General features: G+C 46.8%; 1 protein-coding gene and 2 pseudogenes across 1 annotated transcript; 1 reads left to right on the top strand and 2 right to left on the bottom strand.

Annotated features, from left to right (window-relative positions):
• Positions 1-9,502: 9,502 nt before the first annotated feature.
• On the bottom strand, positions 9,503-15,567 carry LOC136656093 (ficolin-2-like). Its single transcript, XM_066632934.1, is given in 6 exon segments — positions 9,503-9,753; positions 10,677-10,811; positions 12,898-13,027; positions 13,668-13,759; positions 13,762-13,794; positions 15,483-15,567. Coding segments are annotated over 6 exon segments (726 nt in total).
• Positions 11,353-11,472, bottom strand: LOC136656744 (5S ribosomal RNA; annotated as a pseudogene).
• Positions 15,568-20,132: 4,565 nt separating the features above from the next.
• LOC136656753 (5S ribosomal RNA) lies at positions 20,133-20,252 on the top strand (annotated as a pseudogene).
• Positions 20,253-22,402: the final 2,150 nt, after the last annotated feature.

The raw sequence follows: 22,402 nt of genomic DNA, 5'->3' as shown, positions 1-22,402 counted from the left end.
TAAAACAGCAGGGGAAACCCTCTATGCCAGTAGAAAGCTAGCACATCAGGGAGAATTCTAGCCTTCTCCCTGGCATTCTAGTCAGTGCCATCACTGGGGCAAAGCCCCCATGGCATGTTTGACTCTATGACTGCCACCAGTTTTGAGGGTTCCAGCATCAACATGGCCAAGCTGACCCTCTGAGGCATCAGTTTCCAGCCAATGTTCATTCTGTTGTTTTGCTGAAATTTGAATTTGCTTCTCTGTTAAACAGGGCGTACCTTCCTGACTTTGCAATCCAGGACGTGTCCCATCTTCCGCTTGAGAGACGTACTTGGTGCTTCTCCAAACAATGTATAATTTACACAGTCACTTGCCAAGGGAAAGGGTAAAGTCAACAAAATGGAGGACACACCAAAATGACATCAAAGATGTTACTTTATTATTGTCAGGGTGTACTGGGCAACCTTCCTATGGAACAGTTTTGAAACTGGCTGTTCCAAAACAAAGATTTTGAAGAGGAACCATCAAAGACCACGGAGTCAGTATCAGAGTTCGGGGGAAAGTTCATATCTTGTCAGTTCATATCTTCAAAAAGCCTGTTGGACTAGCCAATTCTTTTCACAGCATAATAACTCTTAGAAAAATGTACTAAAATGTTTTCTCCAGTTTTTAGAGAAAATAATTCAGGACTCTGAAACATTTGTTAAAATACTTCTGTTTTGGGAACTCCTGAATCTATTTCTATCCTTCTACCTGCAAGAAGTTGTTTCTGGGTAACTGATGGGTTATTGCCCAGATACCCCTACAGGTGACATGAGACAAGGTCAGTTTCTTAAATAAGTGGGATACATTTAGTGAATCACAACAATATTTTCTAACTATATGAACATATTCTAACAGTATGTTCTAACTATAGAGGGGCCATGATTGAGACATACAAAACTATGAATGGGATGGATAGAGTGGATAGAGAGATGTTCTTTTTCCTCTCACACCACACCAGAACCAGGGGACATCCCCTAAAATTGAGTGTTGAAGGAGTTCAAACAGATAAAAGAAAATATTTCTTTACCCAGTGTGTAATTAATCTGTGAAACTCCTTGCTACAGGATGTGATGATGGTGTCTGGCCTAGATGCCTTTAAAAGGGAATTGGACAGATGGATGGAGGAAAAGTCCATCACAGGTTACAAGTTGTGATGGAAATGCGCAAGATCCCTTGAGGAGATAGGGTGTGGTGTCAACAGTGGCCCCTTACTCTGGCAGGCAAGTATAGGGTTAATCCTAGGGCTCTAACTAGCAGTGGATATGCTGCAGCTGCAGCCACTAGAGGCAACCAGGTTATTAAGGGATAAAAGCAGCATCTGATGAAGGGAGAGTTTGGTGGGTAGTAGGAAAGCTGGAGGAAGAAACTGAACTGAACTGTTGGATTAATGGACTGAGGTACTAATGGCTGATGGACTACTGGAACTGCTGATGGACTAACTTACTAAAGGACAGATGGGTGGATGGACTTTGGAGACTGCTGGTGACAGTGGAGATTGGTGTGTGGCTGCCACACCCAAGACCTGCTGAGGACCAAGGTGTTGCTATAGTGGCTGGAGAAGCTGCTGGCAGGAGAGAGGAGGAAGTAGAGGCTCTGCAGGTTGAGCAGGTGAGCTACCCTGGTGGTGGGGTCCAGCAGTGCAGAATTAGGGTCATTGTTGGGGAAAGAAGGGGAGCTATTTAGCTTAAAGCAGGCATAATTCTGTAAGTGAAGCTTGAACGGGAGTCTGGCAAAACAAAAGTTGCGATGACTATATGCAGCTTCTGGCTTTCACATGTAGCCTATTCCTGATTGCCAGATGCAAGGTGGTGGCAACATGGTACATGGGTCTTGTTGTCTTGTGGTGAGCTACTATGAGATACAGGAAGCTGGACTAGGTGAGCCCTTAGCCTGGTCCTGCAGGGCTCTTTTTACGGTCTTATGTGTACCCGCACACACTTCTCCCCAATGTAGAGGAGCAGCTTGCTAATTCTCAGGAAAGGGAAAAGGAGAAAGCTGGAAAGGGAGTTGGCAGAGTGTTGCCATTCTGCATGCCCGCTGGTATGGTGGTTCTTGAGTAGAGCCTGGAAAGGGTGCGACTTCTTGTAGCAATCGACACTCATCCAGTCAGGATACAGATGTGGCATGAAGCACATAGCACATGAGGTTCTGCAGCCAAGGGTTAATATGCATTTTTGCCCCATAGAATCTGATGGGATTCTTTGCTGGGGTCACTCAATCAGGAGATCCTCTAGTCTTAGTCAAGGACTGCTGATGTATCCCGCCCTTGCCCCACCACCCAGATGAGGGTGTGCTAGGTGGTTGAATGACTATTGGATCATTCCCTAAATTGAGTTTCATCATGAGGTTGGTGAGGACTGTTGCTGGAGTGGAACTGTTCCTTTGTCTTACAAAACTTGTTTCTCCCAAACTCAGGAGTCCAGGGAAGTGGCTAGCCGTGTCATAAACCACTGAATCTGCTGTTCTGGCAGCATTTAGAGCTGAAAGCTTCACCTTCATTTTGGAGACCTGAAAACTGCACTAGCATTTAAGCACTAAACAATCTCTGTTCAAATCCAGAGTGTAGTATTCCTTGAATCAATTAAGAAGTGGGAGGGGCAGTTATTACACAGTAATATTATTGGTTTGAATGAGAGGTTAGAAATTGGCCCATCTTAGCCCGTGGCCCCTTGCTAGCCGTTCTTCTAATAGCCATGTCATTGGTCTTACTGGTCCTTTGCTGTCCTAGCACCAAGCACCTGGCACCCTGGCATTAAGTTTCAATCCTTCACACATGTTCCAATTCACGTCACCTCCACATCTCGAACTCAGCAGAAATAACACATACCTTACACATACCTGTATATACAGGTTGGCCCTCAGTATCTGCAGTGGGTCTGTTCAGGGGCCCCTCAGAGGATCTCCGAACACAACCAGAAGTGCCTTCCAGTCACATCTGCAGGTACTGTGAGGTGCAGGGAGGCCATGCAAGACCGCCATGTGCCTCAGAAGGCCACCCAGAAGTGCCTCTCATAAGCCTCTGGGAGGCCTTCTGAAGCATGCGGCGGTCGTACGTGGCCTTCCTGCAGTTCAGAACACCTTCCAGGTGCAGCCAGAATGCACTTCTGGAGATTTGGTGAGGTCCTCTAGATTTAGATTGGGACCTGTGGTAAGTCAAATCCATGGTCTTGAACCTGTAAATAAGGAGGGCCGACCTGTAGATGTATATGTGCATGTATGTATTGCATCTGTCTCTTTAAATCCATTCCCTGCCCCAACAGCTGACTGTTGCCCAACTCAGGACAGGAAATTGTATCTACCTCCTTGGAGGAAGGAACTCAGGGCAGTGTATAAAAAAAATGAAAATAAATAAATCCAATTGTACTGTACAGGGTTTATTTTAATGCACTGAACATTTTATTGAGTGAAAGGGCTTCAGTCTGACTTCAAGCTCTGTTTTTCAAAGCATTTCTTAAACTGATATTTGGATTTTGATTAATGCTCTTCTTCCAGCCATGTTGTTATTCCACAGGAAAACAAAAGCCGTGCAGGATTCCAATCTAGGTGAAAGAAGAGTGCCCCCCCCACTTCTGCCAGACCTCTCCCTGACCCCATTCTTCATTTTGAAAAGCCCCAGTAGCGTGGAAGAGAAGGCCCTCATCAAGCCTGGGAATGGCTACACTTTCTATACTAAGCAATTGTTCCAATAAGACTGAAATGGAAACCTCAGATTCAGTGGGATGAAGCTGAAATGAAATGTTGGGAAACTTTGGAGGGATGAAAATCCTTTTTCAGTCACAGGTGCCTGGCTGAGATACCCGATCATGCATCGTTCCACCATTTTGTCCAGAGAAACTTAACAAAGGGCCTAATCCTATGCAACTTTCCAGCACTGATGCAGCCATGCCATTGGGGAGTGTGCTACAGCCTTTAATGGGGGGGGGGCAGTCACAGAGGCCTCTTCAAGGTTATGGAATGTTTGTTCCCTTACCTTAGGGCTGCATTGGGCTGCAGTGGTGCTGGAATATTGGATAGAATTGGGTCCAAAAGTCTAGTCCAGGGGTGTCAAGGCCCACAGGCTCGATGGATCCCCTGGAAGTTCTTTATCTGCCCCCATGACAATTAGGGTCTCCCAGTGCCATCTTTTCAGCAGTGCCCCTTCTGCCAAGACTCTGGGAAGAAGAGAAGGGAAGAGACTTCAGAAGGCAAGGAATACTACAAAGGAAGGAGCAGACCAAGAGGGTTGAGAGGGAGACACTGCTGAGGAACTGGGAGATCCCAATTATCATATGGGCCACCCTTTCAGTCGTGCTGCTTTTGCCAAGGCATCACTTCACAGACCGCCTCTTAGCTGCTGAGCTGCAAAGTGAAACCTCAGCAGAAGTGGCACAGCTGAAAGGGCAGACAGCATGGAGCTGTCCCGTATCTTGAAAACATGATCAAGACTTGCACATTTTCTCTTTGGTCATTTGCACCTACAGGAGAACATGCTGGCATCCTTCAGTCTTGGAAGACTATGGTATCACGCTCTGTATGGTGGTTCTAGAACAGTGTCCTCTCCAGTGCACGAAGCCTGGGTAAAGTAGATATGGAAGATAGACTCTTTCCCATGCAGCAAATCCCCCCTCTCCACCTCGCTGAAATGGTCCAGTGGAAAGGCAGAAGCCAGTACGGTTGGTTCCAGCAGCATCGCAGGAGTTGCCAGAAGGTGACTATGTTCACCCATGAACTGCCTCAGGGACTCCGGCTCCGGATTTTGCCTCGAGGTTGACTCCTGAAGCCTTTTCCATAACTGGATGTAGCCAAAAGGCAGTGGAGGTTTGGGTCAGAGTTTTCCTTCTCTCAGATGAGCTGCCTTCCCAGGCTAAGGAGTCCCATCTACCCGGTGGCTGTTTAGTCACCTCTTATGATAAGTACAGCCAAACTGAGGGCCTATTTTTATCCCCAGCCCACAGGAGAACAAAGGGCTTATTTAATGACATTTCCTGCTTAATGGTGCCAAGCAAGTGCCATGAATGCTGTTCGGCCCACTGTGTGAAACAGTGACATCCCTGGTCTAGCCTGTAATTTCCTATATCAGTGTTTCTCAAACTGTGGGTCGGGACCCACGAGGTGGGTCGCATGCCAATTTCAGGTGGGTCCCCATTCATGTCAATATTTTATTTTTAATACATTAGACTTGATGCTGCCATGGTATGTGACTGCATTTGGGGAAATGTTACAGAACTATACTTTTAACAAGCTACTATGTATATTCTTTTAACAATGATAGTAAATGGTACTGACTCCTGGGTAAGTGTGCATAGGGTTGCAGTCTAGGATTGTTAAAAATTTTCCTGCTTGATGATGTCACTTCCTGTCACGACATCACTTCCGTTGGGTCCTGACAGGTTCTCATTCTAAAAAAGTGAGTCCCAGTGCTAAATGTGTGAGAACCACTGTCCTATATCATCTGCAAAGACCCTCTCAATTGTTGATGAATCAAGGTAGCTGCTGCAGGAAGGGCCAGTGACTCATCATTTCATATCTGTGATGGCTTTAGCTAGTAGTCTGTATTTTGAAAAGCTTCAGGCAGCCTGCGGCAAGCACCAGTTTCGGTTTCCTTCCTGCCATGCTAGGTTAATCTTTTCTTAACCTGCACCTCATCTTTCCGCTATGAAGCCTTAGTATGGTTGAACATTACTTTGCCAAATTAGAAGAGGAGATTTTTCCGCCTTACCTCCCAGGGGTATCAAAAGTGAATGGACACTGTGAATAACCGCACAGGAATTAATTCCGTTCTTGCTGTTCTCGGAACTGAGTCTTCTTACCATAATATCAAGGAGTGGTGTATGGGAAGCTTTGCGCATTTCAATGGCTGGAGCTCCCAGACGGAAGTGGAAATATATATATAAATGCACATCAACATTATTTGCTAAAGACACAATCCAATGCCATAACAGTCACTAGGAGTCTTTATGACATTATTTATTCAGCACCAGACCAATAAGTATCTTTAATGCTATTTCCTGTGCTATGTACTGCTAGCAGATACTGTTGAAAGTCATGCTTTTAATGGGATCTTAATTGCTTTGGCAAAATGGGTTTTTAGCTACTGTGTTGTTTCTAATTGCAGAAATATATGATCCTTTATCATGGGCAAACTGTGCAAGTGTAATGTATTTTTAGACTTTTGTTGACATAAAGATAAAAACTGGAGACAAATTATATGTTGAAGGTTGGATAAGAGGGGGAAAAGGCATGCAATTTTAGAGTTAAAGCTTTGGTGCAACATTATATTCTGAAATTGCTACTTCCTTCCAAGCTAAATCAGAAATTCAGGGACGAAAGTTTCCCTTTGAATGCCTCATTACCTTGCTCACATTTTGTGCACCCCAAATTCGAATCCTTGCAAGAGTCGTTTGCCAAAAGCATAATTGGTAACAACTATGTTATGGAATAGATCCAAGACTGCTCTTTAAAAAAAAAAAAATCATGATCTTCCTTTTTGAGCACAAGCCGATCATCAAAGTCACTGTTAATTGTGCTATTAATGTTAATGGAGCAGAGCAGGATTGCAGCTTTAGACTCGCATCCAACACAAGCACATGAAACAGCAAGGGACTAGGAGCCCTTTTCGAAAAGCTGAGATCCTGGAAATTGGCTGTATGGTGGGTAGGGAAAGAGCAGCCATGGTGTGGGCCAATTCTCTCCCCTCCCTAGCTGCAGAGATGGTTTAAACTCGATTTTATAAATGTTGTTTTAGAAATTCTTTTAATTTGTTTAACACACACACACACACACACACACACACACACACACACACACACACACACACACAAGATCTGGCATTGGAGAAGTTTGCCTGACAAAACACTACAGTCACAAATGCATTGTCACCACCATAGCTCCACAAAACATGGTTTCCAGCTGACACCCCAATTCTAACCAGCGCTAGCACAGCCGGGCCACATGACCCACACTGTATTCAGTGCTGAGAAGGTCTCCTTGGGAACATTTGTTTCCTTATCCTGAGTCAAGACCCAGCCTGCACAATGGGACTACTCGGATCTGCACCCGCTAAATCACTGGCGCTTGCCCGAGAAGCCCCATGTCAGGATCTCAAGCCTGGGAGGGGGGAAATGATATGGCATTGGCCAGCACAGCTGATCTTGCCCCTCCCAGGCCCGAACCGTCCCCTCTCTGCCGTCCCCCCTGCACTGCCCTCCCCCCTGCACTGTTACATCCCTGCCCCATTATGCCACTGCCTCACCCCTGTTCTGCCTTCCCCCGCCTCTGCATTCCCCGGCGGGAGCTTACTTGCTCTGCTGGGCATAGCATATGATTCGTGACTAACTCAGCAGGTACCACAAATGTGCTTTATGGCATGTTTGTGACACTTTATGCTGACACAGTGACCCCTGTGCTGACATACAGGAAGATTAGGATCCCTCCAGGAGTATGTTAAATGTGCACCTACAGCTCCACCTCTGAGATGGGCTTCATTTTGAAATGTGGTTGGTTCTAAGAAACAGCAACGCTTCACTGACTCCTTTCCTTAGCTGTGGCAAAGTCAAGTCACCTGAGCAACATGAGTGCAAAAAAGGTGTGCCAGAAACTTTGACACACCTTTTGATCTTGACAGGCAAGATAGGCAGGTGTCATTATTTGGCCCAACCAGTTGTTCCCTCATGGACTCTTGGTCAATCTGGGGAAAACTTCTAGGGGAGCAGTGATTTGGATGCTACTGTAATTGGGCCTTCTAAATGCTACAAAAGAATTGTGTGCACCAGTTGCATCACTAGAGGGTGCAGGGGTTCAGACCACTAGTGGCCAACATTTTGGAATATTTAGACGATGTTCCTGTTGAGGGGGACCTTGTGAGTTAACAAGGCCCTGTGAATGTTAAATTGCTTGCTTAATTAAACCGGCTCTGCAAAACAGTTCAGTTGATGCAATGCTTCTCTGCCTGACGGGGGCAAGTTGCAGGTCTGCCCCATTGGGCCCATTGAGAGGGGGAGGGAGAATCAGGGCCCCACCCTGTAATGGACGTAACAAAGACTTTGTGGATCCCTTCCAACTCTATGATACAATGAAAAGGAAATAGTTTGCTTTTGCACCTTTTCCATTTCCACTATGTCTTTTTTGAGATGCGGCGACCAGAACTGGACACAATACTTAAGGCCACACCTGGAGTATTGTGTCCAGTTCTGGTCGCCGCATCTCAAAAAAGACATAGTGGAAATGGTGCAAAAGAGAGCGACTAAGATGATTCCGGGGCTGGGGCACCTTCCTTATGAGGAAAGGCTACGGCATTTGGGCCTTTTCAGCCTAGAAAAGAGATGCCTGAGGGGCGACATGATTGAGACATACAAAATTATGCAGGGGATGGACAGAGTGGATAGGGAGATGCTCTTTACACTCTCATATAACACCAGAACCAGGGGAGATCCACTAAAATTGAGTGTTGGGAGAGTTAGAACAGACAAAAGAAAATATTTCTTTACTCAACATGTGGTTGGTCTGTGGAACTCCTTGCCACAGGATGTGGTGATGGCGACTGGCCTGGACACCTTTAAAAGGGGATTGGACAAGTTTCTGGAGGAAAAATCCATTACAGGGTACAAGCCATGATGTGTAAGCGCAACCTCCTGATTTTAGAAATGGGCTATGTCAGAATGCCAGATGCAAGGGAGGGCACCAGGATGAGGTCTCTTGTTATCTGGTGTGTTCCCTGGGGCATTTGGTGGGCCGCTGTGAGATACAGGAAGCTTGACTAGATGGGCCTGTGGCCTGATCCAGTGGGGCTGTTCTTATGTTCTTAACTACAATTCCCAGGAGGCCTTGCAGGTCTCTTGTTATCTGGTGTGCTCCCTGGGGCATTTGGTGGGCCGCTGTGAGATACAGGAAGCTGGACTAGATGGGCCTGTGGCCTGATCCAGTGGGGCTGCTCTTATGTTCTTATCCTTTCCTAGTCTCCAAAAGCCTCCTGCTGTGCTATCAAACAATGAGGGGCTGAAGTTTCAAGCCCTGTTCCTCTGCACAACTGGAGGGGTGACATGTCTGGGGGGAAAGGAAGAAGTTTCCTTTTCATCTACCGCTCCTGAAACTTCCTTCCATAGCAAATGGGGTGGAGGGGTTGAACATACAACAAGAAGAGCCCTACTGGACCAGGCCAATGGCTCATCTAGTTCAGCCTTTGAAACTTTGAAGGTTGAGAGCAGCATGGTAAACAGAAGCCAGAAACAGACTAGCAGCCAGTGTAGATGTTTTAAAGTATTTGTTGCAGGAGACAAACAGGCTTTTGCCCTTTAGTGCCTGAACTGCTATAGTTTATATCAGCTGAGGTTTCTGGACTGTCTTCAAGTGCAGTCCCACGTACGGAGCTTGACAGTCATCTAATCCACAGGGCACCAAAATGAGAATGATTGCAGTTGGGTCTGTATCTACAGAGAAGGTCAAGCATCTAGGAAGGCTCCAACTACAGGCAGTTGCTTAAGCTTCCCTGCCTTCTCCACTAATCTCGGGGCCTGAATTTCATTTCTGATCGCTTGTAGGAATAGTTGTTTCCTTTGCCGGTTCTCCAGTTCACACCATCAGCATAGGAGCTGTGTGCCCCCAGCCAGTACATCCCATTGAGGTTGGAAAAGTGGCAGTCCTTGTACCACCAGGCTCCTTTAAATACCACTGCACAGTTGCCTGGGTTCATGTCGTTATCTCTGTCTGTGGTGGAGAAATGCATGTAGTTGTGGTGGGAGAGTGAATCACCTGAAAGGAAGGAATGAAGTGCCATTATTCAAACTGGCTCAAAGCATAATTATATCCTAACTTGTGCTGGAACAGGCAGGCCGGTGGACCTGCACTGTAACCAGCTCATAATTTGGGGTCAAAAGCAGTGCAACTCGAGGCAAGGGGAATCACTTCCCCTTACCCCATGTTGTACTGCAGTGGCCCCAAGGGGTCATCTCAGATCTGCACCACCTCAAGAGGTGGCACAGATCTGAGCAGAACAGAGCAGACAGAGGCTGTTCCACATCACCTGGGAATGGGTGTCAGGATCTGGCATAACCACCTGGTCCTGGCCCCGCCTCTGGCTTCCCACTTGCCCCCAGGAATGCCCACCACCCGCCCTCCCCCTGCCCCAAAACTCCCTTCCCGCATCCTCTCCACCATCCCCACGCTCCCAGATTCCTGTGCTGGCCAAGCTTGGCCAGTATAACTCATCCATCCTCTGGGGCCAGCGATGGCATGGGGAGCTGGTGCACGTCCATGCATTGGTCTAACTCTTTTCAGAGTGGTGAAAAACTGCTTTGTGACACTCCTGGGCCAGTACAAGGGACTTACGCCAGCCCAACTCCACCTTAGGATTGCGCCCCGAGTTGCTCATTTATGGTTTTTGATCCACCATTCCTAGTGAAGGCACCGACCCTTCAATAATTGTTCAAAAACACCAGGAAATACAATCTGATTTTCCCCTCTGTGTTTCTGTAACTGCTACCCTGGAAAGGTGCCACTGTGGGTACTGTCGGGGGAAAGAAGCCCCCCAAGGATGCCTGGCCAAGAGGGCCAGGGAGCACCAGGTGTTTTCATCCCTGGGGGTCAAAGTGTCCTGGGGGGACAGTGCACCTCTTCATCAGCTCTTTACCAGCTCTGATGGAAAGGTCAGCAGAACAGCATGTCCAAAAATTTACCTGCAGTGCCCTCAAGGAAGCTTCCAAGCACCGGCCTATATTGATCGCTTTGCCCCAAAATCTTGAAGGATAGGTATTTGGCAAACGTGTGGCTATTGTTAAAATCGGTGAGATCAACACGCAGTTCATTCTCTCCTATTCAAAACAGGAAAACATCAGGTTTCCATATTCTAGGGCTGCAATGGCAGAACTCCTGAGTAGAAAAAAAGACTTGCATTCAAAAGGTTTGGGGGAGAGTTACCCCACTTTTCGGAACTATGTAGAACAAACAGTTTTCAAACAAAAGCACGAGCTATTTATTGGTTGCTTGACACAGTTGCGGACCTGGCCCCTGTGCTGCCCTGGGGCACAGGACCACAACATGCCCCCCCACAACACCCACCCGAGGACACTTAACCAGCCATACAGAACCTTGTGCAACATTGCCAAGTGAAAGCCTTCTGAGTCTTCTGGAGCATCACTAAGTGGTCGGCAACCTTCAGTCTCGAAAGACTATGGTCTAAGCCTACAGCACCCGGTATTCCCAGGTGGTCTCCCATCCAAATACTAACCAGGCCTGACCCTGCTTAGCTTCTGAGATCATGGTATAAGCCTACAGCTCCCGGTATTCCCAGGCAGTCTCCCATCCAAGTACTAACCAGGCCTGACCCTGCTTAGCTTCCGAGATCATGGTATAAGCCTACAGCACCCGGTATTCCCAAGCAGTCTCCCATCCAAGTACTAACCAGGCCTGACCCTGCTTAGCTTCTGAGCTCAGACGAGATCGGGCATGTGCAGGGTAACAGTTGCTGCCATCACTAAACAGTACAGACAAAAACCAGAAGTACTGTTGAAGGGCACTCTGGAAGCCTCAGAAGGCTTTCCAAGCACCTGGGGACACAGCACAGGGCTTTGCCTACCCGTAGAATGGCTCCAGAGGGAGGGTGAGTGGAGGTGGCAGCGGTGTGGCAGTGCCATGGCACCTGGGGCTTTTGCCCCCCTGACCCCACCCCAGGACTGCTACTCCTCAAGATTTCCTTGGCGCTCCATTGAGTTGTAATGCACCAGCAATCTTGCACAAATTTGCAAAGGATTCAGTGAGAGCTTCACTGTGCTCTCTGCAGCTCCTTGCCCTTTTCAGCAGAGCTTTTGGAAGAGAGAGAAATTGTCCAAATTCCTCCTCAGATTATGAAATTCAAATGACTCGCTCTTTTTTTCTGAAGTAGAATCAAGGAATTCAAAAACAGTGGGTAATCTCCAATTCTGAATCATGTGCTTCTGTAACCAGCCACAGTTTTCTGTTCCTTCATTCCTGTCCTGTTTGTGTCCTTTCATCTCTCCAAACCACCAGTCGGTATGTTTGCTTTGAGGAAACCAAGCCAACTGGTAACCTTAACATTCATGTACGATACCAAAACCCCTTTTGCGTGGTGTTTCACTGGTGTGCCCATGAGTTTTCTACCATATTTATAAAGCACCACACAAAAAGTATCTCAGGGCCCTCATAAAATCACATTCATAGTAATAGAATTCCACAAGGTGGCCATCTGGACACATTGGGACCTAGGTGGATACCAGATTTTTGTGTGGTGTTGTGCCATTGTGGGATCCCGTCTCCCTCCACGGGGTCTACAGGTGGTCCGGGGTCAACTCACGACACTTTTCACTTACTCCGCTCTGGAAGTAACCAGAGACCGATGTCTGTCTTGATCAAGCCTGTTTATTCGGGTCAAGCGCTTCACATTCTCTGTTCCCTCACAGGGCCCTGTGTCTTGCTCACAGGCAAGGTACAAACCCCACAGGTAGGGAATACAAAAGTCCCTTAACTATAGGTAAGTCCACAGAATCAAGTCTAGCCCTAGAGGCCTTACCTCCGGCACAAGCAGGGCCAAGCGAGACGTTGGGGCTTTAGTAAGACCGTTGGCGTTGACGCCCAGGGGTTGCATTCCCTGAGGCTGCTTGGGGTGACAGGTGTTTTCTCAATATGGACAAGAATTTAAAATCCTGCACCCCCACAAAGCATGGAGATATATACACCCACATGAAGATTATTTTTAAGTAGAACAGCATTCCTCAGTGTGGTATATGTGTGCCTGTGTAGTTGCTGGACAAGCAGCAGCATCTGGACGCACCGCATACCTTGTACCTCCACAATGGGTCTCCCTACTAGGCTGAAGAGCCCTAGAAAGTGTCCACAGAGATGGAATGGGCGCATGTAAGCGTAAGAGGGCAGGCCACCTACCCAAAGAGGTCAGGAGGTGGATGTTGTCATTGCCCAGCCAGAATTCTGTGAGCTGGCTCCCAAAGCCTTTCTCGTAAGCACTCCAGTCCCGCTAGAAATCCACAGAGCCATCAGACCGTCTCTGAAAGACCTGTAAGGAAGCCACAAGGATGACTGTCCATTTGGCAGAATCCTGTAATCCCAGGACCACAGCACAGTAACATGCAGTGAAGTTCATGCCCAGGGAGGCACAACCCCATGAATACATACTCACTTTCTCCCTCCCTTAAGCTTAATCTTCCTGGGTACCTTCCTTGAAACTCTCTCTCTCTCTCTCTCTCTCTCTCTCTCTCTCTCTCTCTCACACACACACACACACACACACACACACACACACACACACACACACACACACACACACAAAACTATCTCTGTAAACTTAAAAAGCAAAACTGTACCTCTTCTTCCCCAATCAGAGTTAGGAAAAGCTCAGCGACACATCCCCTGAGGCAACAGACAAGCTGCCTCTCCTTGTGCTTTAGAGAGCCAATCTATTGCACAGGCTCCCTGCTTTTGCATTGCTTTTTTTTTTTTTCCCCAGAATGGAGGCAACTCTTCCTGCTGCCTCCCCTGAGCTTGCTGATGCAAGCATCCTGCATTTTTTTTTTTTTTTACTTATTGGGTCTGGTGAGGCTCTGCCTCCCCCGCCTCTCCTGTCTGCACGTCACTGCTACAGCACTAGAGGTGGTGCAGAGAGGCGCCTTATCTAAGAATGAGGCTGAAGTACTTACGGTCCAGCCGCCTCCATCCGTATCCATGTCGCACAGCACAGTCAGGGCGACACAGTTCTTGGGATAGATGGTGTACCAGACACTCAGCACTACCCCTTGGCCAGGAGCTCTTTGCAGTTCTTTGCACCTAGTCGGAAGATAGAGACTCAACAATAGAGGCATCACTAGGGTTTGCATCACCTGATACCTCATTGCGTCATCCCCGTGATAGACCTCCTCTCATACAGAATATCATACAGAATAGATTACGTATCATATGCGCAGCTTAAACACAGTGGCGTCACTTGGGTTGCTGTAACCCACATTAACTTTATTTACTTATTCTAATATATAACAGTACAGGTCACCCAACAAATCAGTAACCAACAAAAAACCAGTGGCCAACTTGATGACATTCACACAACTGAATAAGAATTCTATTAGCTCTGATACATGGAAATGAGAGCTGACTCTCATACTGACACCTTATTGGTTCACTGCTGTTTCGTAAAAACACCTCATTGGCTCTCGGAACAATCTGTCTCATTGGTCAGCTTTGAGTTAAGAGAATCCACTATTTGTTACATAAGGCAGTTGTGTTTTCTTTTTCTGGTTTATTGAACATAACCTTTGGTTGAATACAGATAATTCAACACAGTTTGTTTCATTACATTCTGCATGAAATTACCCTTCTAATGATTAATGATGGTATTGTTCATAAATACACATTTTCCAAAAAGTTTTCCAAAATGTTGGCCACTAGTGGTGTCACATCCTCTGAGGGGGTCACCTGGTGCGGTCTGCACTCTCCTGACCCCCTTGTGACACCACTGCTCAATAGCGGCTCCCACATTCTGCATTGCTGCAGTTGCCCCACAAGTCACCACATTTTACTCTCCAGGATGGTCAGAAATGAATGAAGGATTGGGCGCGTCTCTCTGAGAAGCCCCAAAGAGGGCATCAAGGTCTGCTTCTCTGTGGCGCTCCCCAGCAACTGGGATATGCAGTTACAGTGCCCCTGAACATGGAGGCTCCATACAGTATCCCATGCTTTACCGTTGGAAAATGCAGCCTTCTCTCATATGCTTCTCTAATCCCTTTATAAAACTTCTGAAGCCATGGGTGGATCACTTCTGGATCTGCACCCCAGACATTCATTTTTGTTCGTTTGCATGGTCCTTTCTTGTGCCTGTCCCAAATCCCCTACTCTTCCTGGGGTAAAGTTTTCTTTCCCCTCTCCATGCTTTTGTATGCAGAATTTCTGACAATGAGGAGCATCTTGGAAAACACTCACCCTGCTTATGTTGAAGGTCAGCCAGCTCTCCTCCCCCTGCAAAAACAAGGTATGAAGGTGTGTGTGGAAAGGGGCAGGTAAGACTGGAAATAAATCAATATACTTTCCATAAAGAAATTTTATTTGTTAGTTTGTTTATTCAATTTTTACCCTGCCTTTCTCCCCGAAGGGCACCCAAGGTAGCTCACAAACAAATTAAAAATACATAAACTATAAAATACATAAACTATAAAATACACACAAAACTATGCACTATAAAACACACATTGAAAGTCAGCCAGTGGCAAACAGCAGCATAAAAACTATCAATTGTGAAACACTGAATAGATTACTAAAAAACCAGTGCGCACCAGGGATGATTGTTTCTGTAATGCTTCAGCTTTCTCAAGTTTCTAGCTCTTATGAGGTCATAGGAATGTCTTCGAAGGTATTTAAAATTCTGACCATGCATCCAAAATATCCTTTCAACTTCTGTGACATGGCAGGTCACACCAGCCATGATGTGGCAAAATGACACAGGTTGACACTTCTATGCCACTCACCTGGGCAGGTGTTTCCTGCAATCCCAGAAGCAACTGCCATGAGGCAGAGCAACGAAATAAGGGTTTCCTCTGGGGCCCTCTTCATGGTGGCACTAGAGGTATCTCAACTCCTCTTCCTTCTGCAAGGAGTTGGTTTGAAATTCAGAGTTCTCTGAGACAAGAATTACTAAATCTCTGCCCTTTGCACCACTGACGCATGTCTGAGTGCCACGCAGCCAGATCTGTGCAGTTCCTCAAGTCTTCCTCTTGAAACAAGAATTATAACACCTCTGCCCTTTGCACCACTGACGCACCTCTGAGTGCCACACAGCAGGTGCTGGGTAGTTCCTCAAGTCTTCCTCGACATCTCTGCTTTTTATTTTAAAAGACATCAAGAGGATCACTGATCTGCTCCCCACCCCATCACATGGGGATGGTCCCTATTTTTGCTACAATCATTGCAAGAGAGATATTTCCATCTCTGCATGGAGAAGTTTCCCAGACTCCAGTGGAATCAGAAGAGCTTGTTCCTGGAAGCAAAACTGGAGAACTTGATGCCCAAGAAAGTTTGCACATGAGTCGGGCTGGAAGTTCTCCAAGATGACTTTTGGCTGACTTGGGGAAGAAGTTCTGGAGCAGAAGGTTGAAACAACACAGCCCCTTCCCATCTGTACAGCTCTGTTTTGCTCCCCCCGCCTCCAAAGGGACGTGTGTCCAAAGGGAGGGAATGGCTCCAAAGGGACGGGCCGCTTGCCCACTCCGGGTGCACTGCCCCTCCAGCTATGCCACTGATGGTGGCCATTCTGAAGCATCTACAATGGAAGATCAGGAGATCACTGGGCAGATGATGTGGTGTTCACAGCGATTCCCATGTTTTGACAGCTGGTTGACAGCTCTGGGAAGGGCAGGACTAGCAGCTGGGATGGGAGACTCACAGAAACTGCAGTCCACAGCAGTGATTAATTAAGGCCGATGGAGACTTTGATGGGCATGGACTGAAGAGGTGGCTCATACCGGAGCCTCTATTGGATTGATGGGACTCTGCCGAACTAAAGAGGTAGCTCACAGATGCTCCTCATTAGAATAGCAGGGGCTTTCCAGGAATGAAAAGCAGCACCAGAAGGAACATGAGGGGGAATGGAGGGGGATGCCAGGACTCTGCTGGACAGGTCGGTATTGGACCCATCCAAAGACAGGTGCGAGGATGCTGCTGTTTTACTGCCGAACTGCTGGATTGCCACTGGACTGGGAAGCTTCTATTGGACTGGGCTTTGAAAATGCTGTGGACTTGCAGCAGACACTTTGGACTTTCACCTCCAAAGCTAAGTGAAGTTTTGCTCTCAGATACATAAGAGTGCTCTGAAGTAGTTCCTTTGCACATCGCAGCTGCCCTTTCTGGAGATGGGGAGGTGTTAATTAGCCATAAAGTGGGCATTGGAAGGGAGGCGGGCATTCAGACAGGACAGCATCCACAGTCATTTAGAAGCATCTGCAGCCCTTCTGAAGCTATCTGCAGATGGCCACTCTGAAGCTATTGCCTGCTGGCATTCCTGATTCGCTACCCCTCCCCCTAACCTCATCGTTCCCATATGGTCAGTGGTTTGGTATCGGCGGATTCAGCATCCACTGATGTTTCCAGGAACCTAACCACTGGTGTAGTGGGGGGCAGCAAATGCCCTCGGGTGCCACCTGACATGGGGAGGCACTGTGACCCCCTCCCCGCTTGGGTTTTTTCCCTCTTACAAGGCCTTCTGAGACCTCCGGAAAGCCTAAAAAGGTCACTTCTGGTTTGCGGTGAAAAACCGAAGTTACCTTTTTAGGCCTTCTGGACACCTCAGAAGGACAACTGGGGAGGCCACTCTCAGCCTCTCCGTCCCTCAGAAGGCCTAAAAAAGGCCACTTTCAGTTTTCTCCAGAAATGAGAAGTGACGTTTTTAGGCCTGGGGGGGGGCATTTTGTGGTCCTGGCTCCAGGCAGCACAAAGGTCAGGATCGCAATTGAACTTAACTGCTGCAGAAAACAAGAATGGTGAAAGTGAAAGGTGAATACTAGTGAAAGGTTCACACTTTGCTCTTCCTCTGCACTGTTTGAAGTAAGCAGTATGACCGGTTCACGGGTAGAACGCAACTTTGATCCTAAGTTGAGTGTCGTCCTCTTTCCAAAGGCTGCTGTGCTCTCCTACTAAATGGAAAGGAATGTGACATATTCTGTGAGGTTTTCTATCAAGTCAGTGACCGAGGGAAACGGTTTGCTCCCCACTGCTGAAGCAGCTGTGCAAATCACGAAGCGCTCGCCTTTTACTGACTGCAGAAGGACATGGCTGCTGTTCGGAGAGGCAGTGCAAATGCACTTCAATTTTTCATACATTCCCATGCTTGATAGAGCTGAGTGTTTGCAGCTAGAACAGCTCTTGGAATTCCAACCAGAAAAGATTATGTTGGAAGGCGTCGCTCCTCTCCCCCCCCCTCAGCCTTCACAGGAGCGACTGGAACATGCGCCTAGCTAACTGGTGCACAAATTCACCTGATAAAGGTCAGCAAAAGTGGTAAGGAGCTATTTATTAAATAATTACTCAACACTATTGGCTTTGCTTGCTACATTCTTGTTAGTCCCCGGAAAAGGCCACGCCTGATCCAATCGGAGCTAATTTGATGGCAAATTTCCAATATTCACAGGCCACACTTCACATGACTGGTTACCAGGAATCCTGGAAAGGTCCTCAGGGAATGGGGGGAGATGACTTTTCAATGCCTACCTAGGCCTATAAGGGGAACATGGATGGCATTTCTGTGAATATGCCAGCTGTCTCAGGTTTTAAATGTGAACGGAAGAATGTCTGGATTCGCGGCAAGCAGTTTGTTTTGCAAGAGGAATAAAGGTGAGTCTGTGAAATTCCCAGCACATGTTATGAAAGCCACTTGCATAGATTGCTATATAAAGGTGATTTAACAAATGAGTTTAGAATAGGTCTGTCAATGGCTATTCGTAAAGATGGGAGAGAACAGTGATGACAAAATAAGAACACAAATAATCATTTCTACACTTGCCATTTTTTTGGGGTGGGGAAACCTAAAATCTGTGAAAAAATAAAACTTTTATTTTGTTTTTATTCATTATTTAATGGTGTGGTTCATGGGTAATGCCTCTGTCTGTGTCTGCTGACACTATACCACCTATATTGCCTACCTAGTACACTTTTAAAGCAATTATGATTTATAATTATAATGTAAATTTTGAATAAACACATAACTCCGCTTTCTGCAATTCTAAGTTTTGGAAAACTCTGAAATCTATGAAAAACAAAATTCAGTTTTCTCCCACTAGTTATTAGCCTATTAATCATGGTAGCTTAATGCAGCCTCCATGTTCAAAGGCAGTCTACCTTTGCCATTTTGTGTCAGACAAACAACAGGGAGAGGCTGTTTTGATTGCAGAGACATCTAGCTGGCAACTGTTGGCACCAATAGTCAACACTTGGTCTCATTTAACCAGATTCTAATGTTCTTATGTTTCTTCTCTTAGGGAATTTAACACAGAGATGACCAAGTCAGGCCCAGGGGCCAGATGTGGCCTACAAAAGCCTCCAATTTTGCCCTCCAATTGCATGTGCTGGATCCTGTCCCCTCCCTGCCCCCTTTTTGTGGTCTTAACATCAGCTACAAAGCCAGCCAGATACCTCTAAAATCAAGGCAGCCTCTCCCTGTTCTTTGTCTTCTAACACAAAATTGCAAGGGTGGACTGTCTTGTTTTAGGCAATGTAATTTACTTTCATTAAACATTGAATTTTTCCTTACCTAGTTCACCATGCCATGGTCCCCAGTGGGTCTACTCAGATCTGCACCACCAGCTCTTTTCCTGTCCCAAGTCCAAATGGACTGGGGGGGGGGGGCATGTCAAGACTGAGTGGGTTGCATAGGATATTGGAGATGCCATTGCTGCAGATGACTGCTCCCTGCCCTTCTCCAACATGCTTCAGGGTGGCCCTGATTCTCCTGCTCCCTGCCAACAGCCCACCTCTGTGCCAACTCGTCGCTGCTTTCTGGTGATGTGCAGACAAGGTTGCCAGCCTTTCATGTTTGCGGCCCCACTATTTGTAAGAACATAAGAACATAAGACAAGCCCCACTGGATCAGGACAAAGGCCCATCTAGTCCAGTTTCCTGTATCTCACAGTGGCCCACCAGTTGCCTCTGGAAGCACACAAGACAACAAGAGACCTCATCCTGGTGCCCTCCCTTGCATCTGGCATTCTGAGATAACCCACTTCTAAAATCAGGAGGCTGCATAGGCCCATCACAGCCTGTAACCTGTGATGAACTTTCCCTCCAGAAATTTGTCCAATCCCCTTTTAAAGGCATCCAGGCAAGATGCCATCCCCAGTCCTGTGGCAAGGTGCTCCACAGACTAATTACATGCTGGGTAAAGAAATCTTTTCTTTTGTCTGTCCTAACTCTTCCAACACTCAATTTTAGTGGATGTTCCCTGGTTCTGGTGCCATGTGAGAAGGAAAAGAACCTCCCGGTATCCACTCTATCCATCCCCTGCATAATTTTGTATGTCTGCGCATTGTTGTGGCAGCCACCACTCCAAGAAAGTGGGCCACCCACAGATGAAGCACTCAGCAGAAGGCACCACAAGATTGGTGCCTTCATATACCTTTGAAGGTATAGGTATATACAGCAACTGTTACCCTGCACATGCCTGATCTTGTCTGATCTCAGAAGCTAAACAGGGTCAGGCCTGGTTAGTACTTGGATGGGAGACTGCCTGGGAATACTGGGTGCTGTAGGCTTGTACCATAGTCTTTCGAGACTGAAGGTTGCCAACCAATATACCTAAAGGTATCATATACCTTTTCTCTTTGGCATATTTTTCAATTTGATTTTCATCGTTCAGATGTTTGTTTTTAAACGCACTTCAGGAGTCTACGATGAAATGAACTAGATTTTTTTTTTTTAAAGGATAATAGGTTTTAAAGTGGAAAGAAGTGGCAGGAGAAGAAAGCATAAGTGGCAGGAGAAGAAATGTAAAGCTGATTTTTGTTTAGTTCTGCTCTTAGTGAGCCACGGCTTGCGGCTGTGTCACGATGAGCTCCTGCACTTTAAAATTTGCCACTGGCTGTTAACAGTTGCTTATCTAAAATATCACAACAGGGTTGTTCTGCACTTCATCACTTGTGAGCTCCTGAGCTTTGTTTGTGTATGCATCTGACGCTGTAATGCATGGAGCACAATTCTATGCGTGTCTATTAATTATTATTATTAAGTTTGTGGTGGACCTGAGTTTGTGAATCATTGTGTTAGCAGTCATATCATTGCTCAATATTTAAGATGTCTACACGATGCCTTCAGACAGCCACACCAATGGCTTTGTGTATTATTTTTTTATAGGGGAATGGCAGCCCTTCCAAGGTTGCCCTGGTGGAAATTGAAGTATTGTTTTGGATGGAATAATTCCCGGAGAAATGTTCTTGGCTGTAACAAGATCTGATGAGTGTGGGATTGTGGAGAGTGCAGCTAATTCAAAAGAGGCAGGCAGGTTATTTCCACCATTGCAAAACAATTCACTCAGCTCTTCAGTGATATTGGAAGTGAATGAAAAAAAAACAAAACACTTTGGTTATATTGCAAGGACTCCTGGAGGGGCTTGCAATAAACTTCCAAGCAGTGAAAGAATCTGCCCTGGGGAGCGCCCTCTCCCTCCACCAGCCACGATCTGGATTGATGGATATCTCCTGGCAGGGAACTCTCACTTTTCCATATTTTCCAGCCTGTCCAAGAGGCTGGCGCCAGGAGATACAGGGGTCAGGTGCTCCAGGTGACAGATTGACAGGAGCCAAGGATCTGCCATGGTGAGTCACTCCTCCTCTACCAGCCACAATCTGAGTTGATGGATGTCCCCTGGCAGTGAACTCTCACTTTTCCATATTTTCAAGCCTGTCCAAGAGGCTGGTGCCAGATGCCGCAGAAGATGCAGGAGCCAGACACCCCAGGGGACAGATTGGCAGGGGGGCACATATTGCCAACCACTGTCAACCTGCCTCTGCCAATTTTTCTTCTAATCATAAGAACAGCCCCACTGGATCAGGCCATAGGCCCATCTAGTCCAGCTTCCTGGATCTCACAGCGGCCCACCAAATGCCCCAGGGAGCACACCAGATAACAAGAGTCCTCATCCTGGTGCCCTCCCTTGCATCTGGCATTCTGACATAACCCATTTCTAAAATCAGGAGGTTGCACATACACATCATGGCTTGTAACCCGTAATGGATTTTTCCTCCAGAAACTTGTCCAATCCCCTTTTAAAGGCGTCCAGGCCAGATGCCGTCACCACATCCTGTGGCAAGGAGTTCCACAGACCAACCACACGTTGAGTAATGAAATCTTTTCTTTTGTCTGTCCTAACTCTCCCAACACTCAATTTTAGTGGATGTCCCCTGGTTCTGGTGTTATGTGAGAGTGTAAAGAGCATCTCCCTATCCACTCTGTCCATCCCCTGGATAATTTTCCCAGTCCCTTTGCTGATCCTGCCTCCCTCCTGGGCCCGATTCACCCCTGTCACCTTCCACCCACTCAGAAATACCCCCTCCCGGTCACCCTTGCCACATTCCTGTGCTGCCAGGCACAATTTTAAAACTCTTGCTTTCATTCACTTGTCCCTTTGACCATTTTCATCACAAGCTCTCATGGAAGTTCAGTTCTGTTTTAAATATTCTTCATTTATTTTGAATCGTATTGGTGGGTGCTGCACAGGCCTCAGTCTCAGACAATCTAAAGTTTGCAACATTTTAACTGGCCAAAATTAATAAAGGCTGCAATCAAACTATAAATCTTATAAACCTGAGAGTAAGTCCAGTCAGTGTAGTGGCTTCTGAATTGACCTGCATAAGGTTGTACCGAACATTTTGTTAACCCATTTTTACCCGGCCCACAGGTGTACACA

Source organism: Tiliqua scincoides, chromosome 6 (assembly GCF_035046505.1).
Source record: "Tiliqua scincoides isolate rTilSci1 chromosome 6, rTilSci1.hap2, whole genome shotgun sequence".
NCBI lineage: Eukaryota > Metazoa > Chordata > Lepidosauria > Squamata > Scincidae > Tiliqua > Tiliqua scincoides.
The sequence above is the reverse complement of the archived record's forward strand: the minus strand, read 5'-3'. Positions and strand labels throughout refer to the sequence as shown.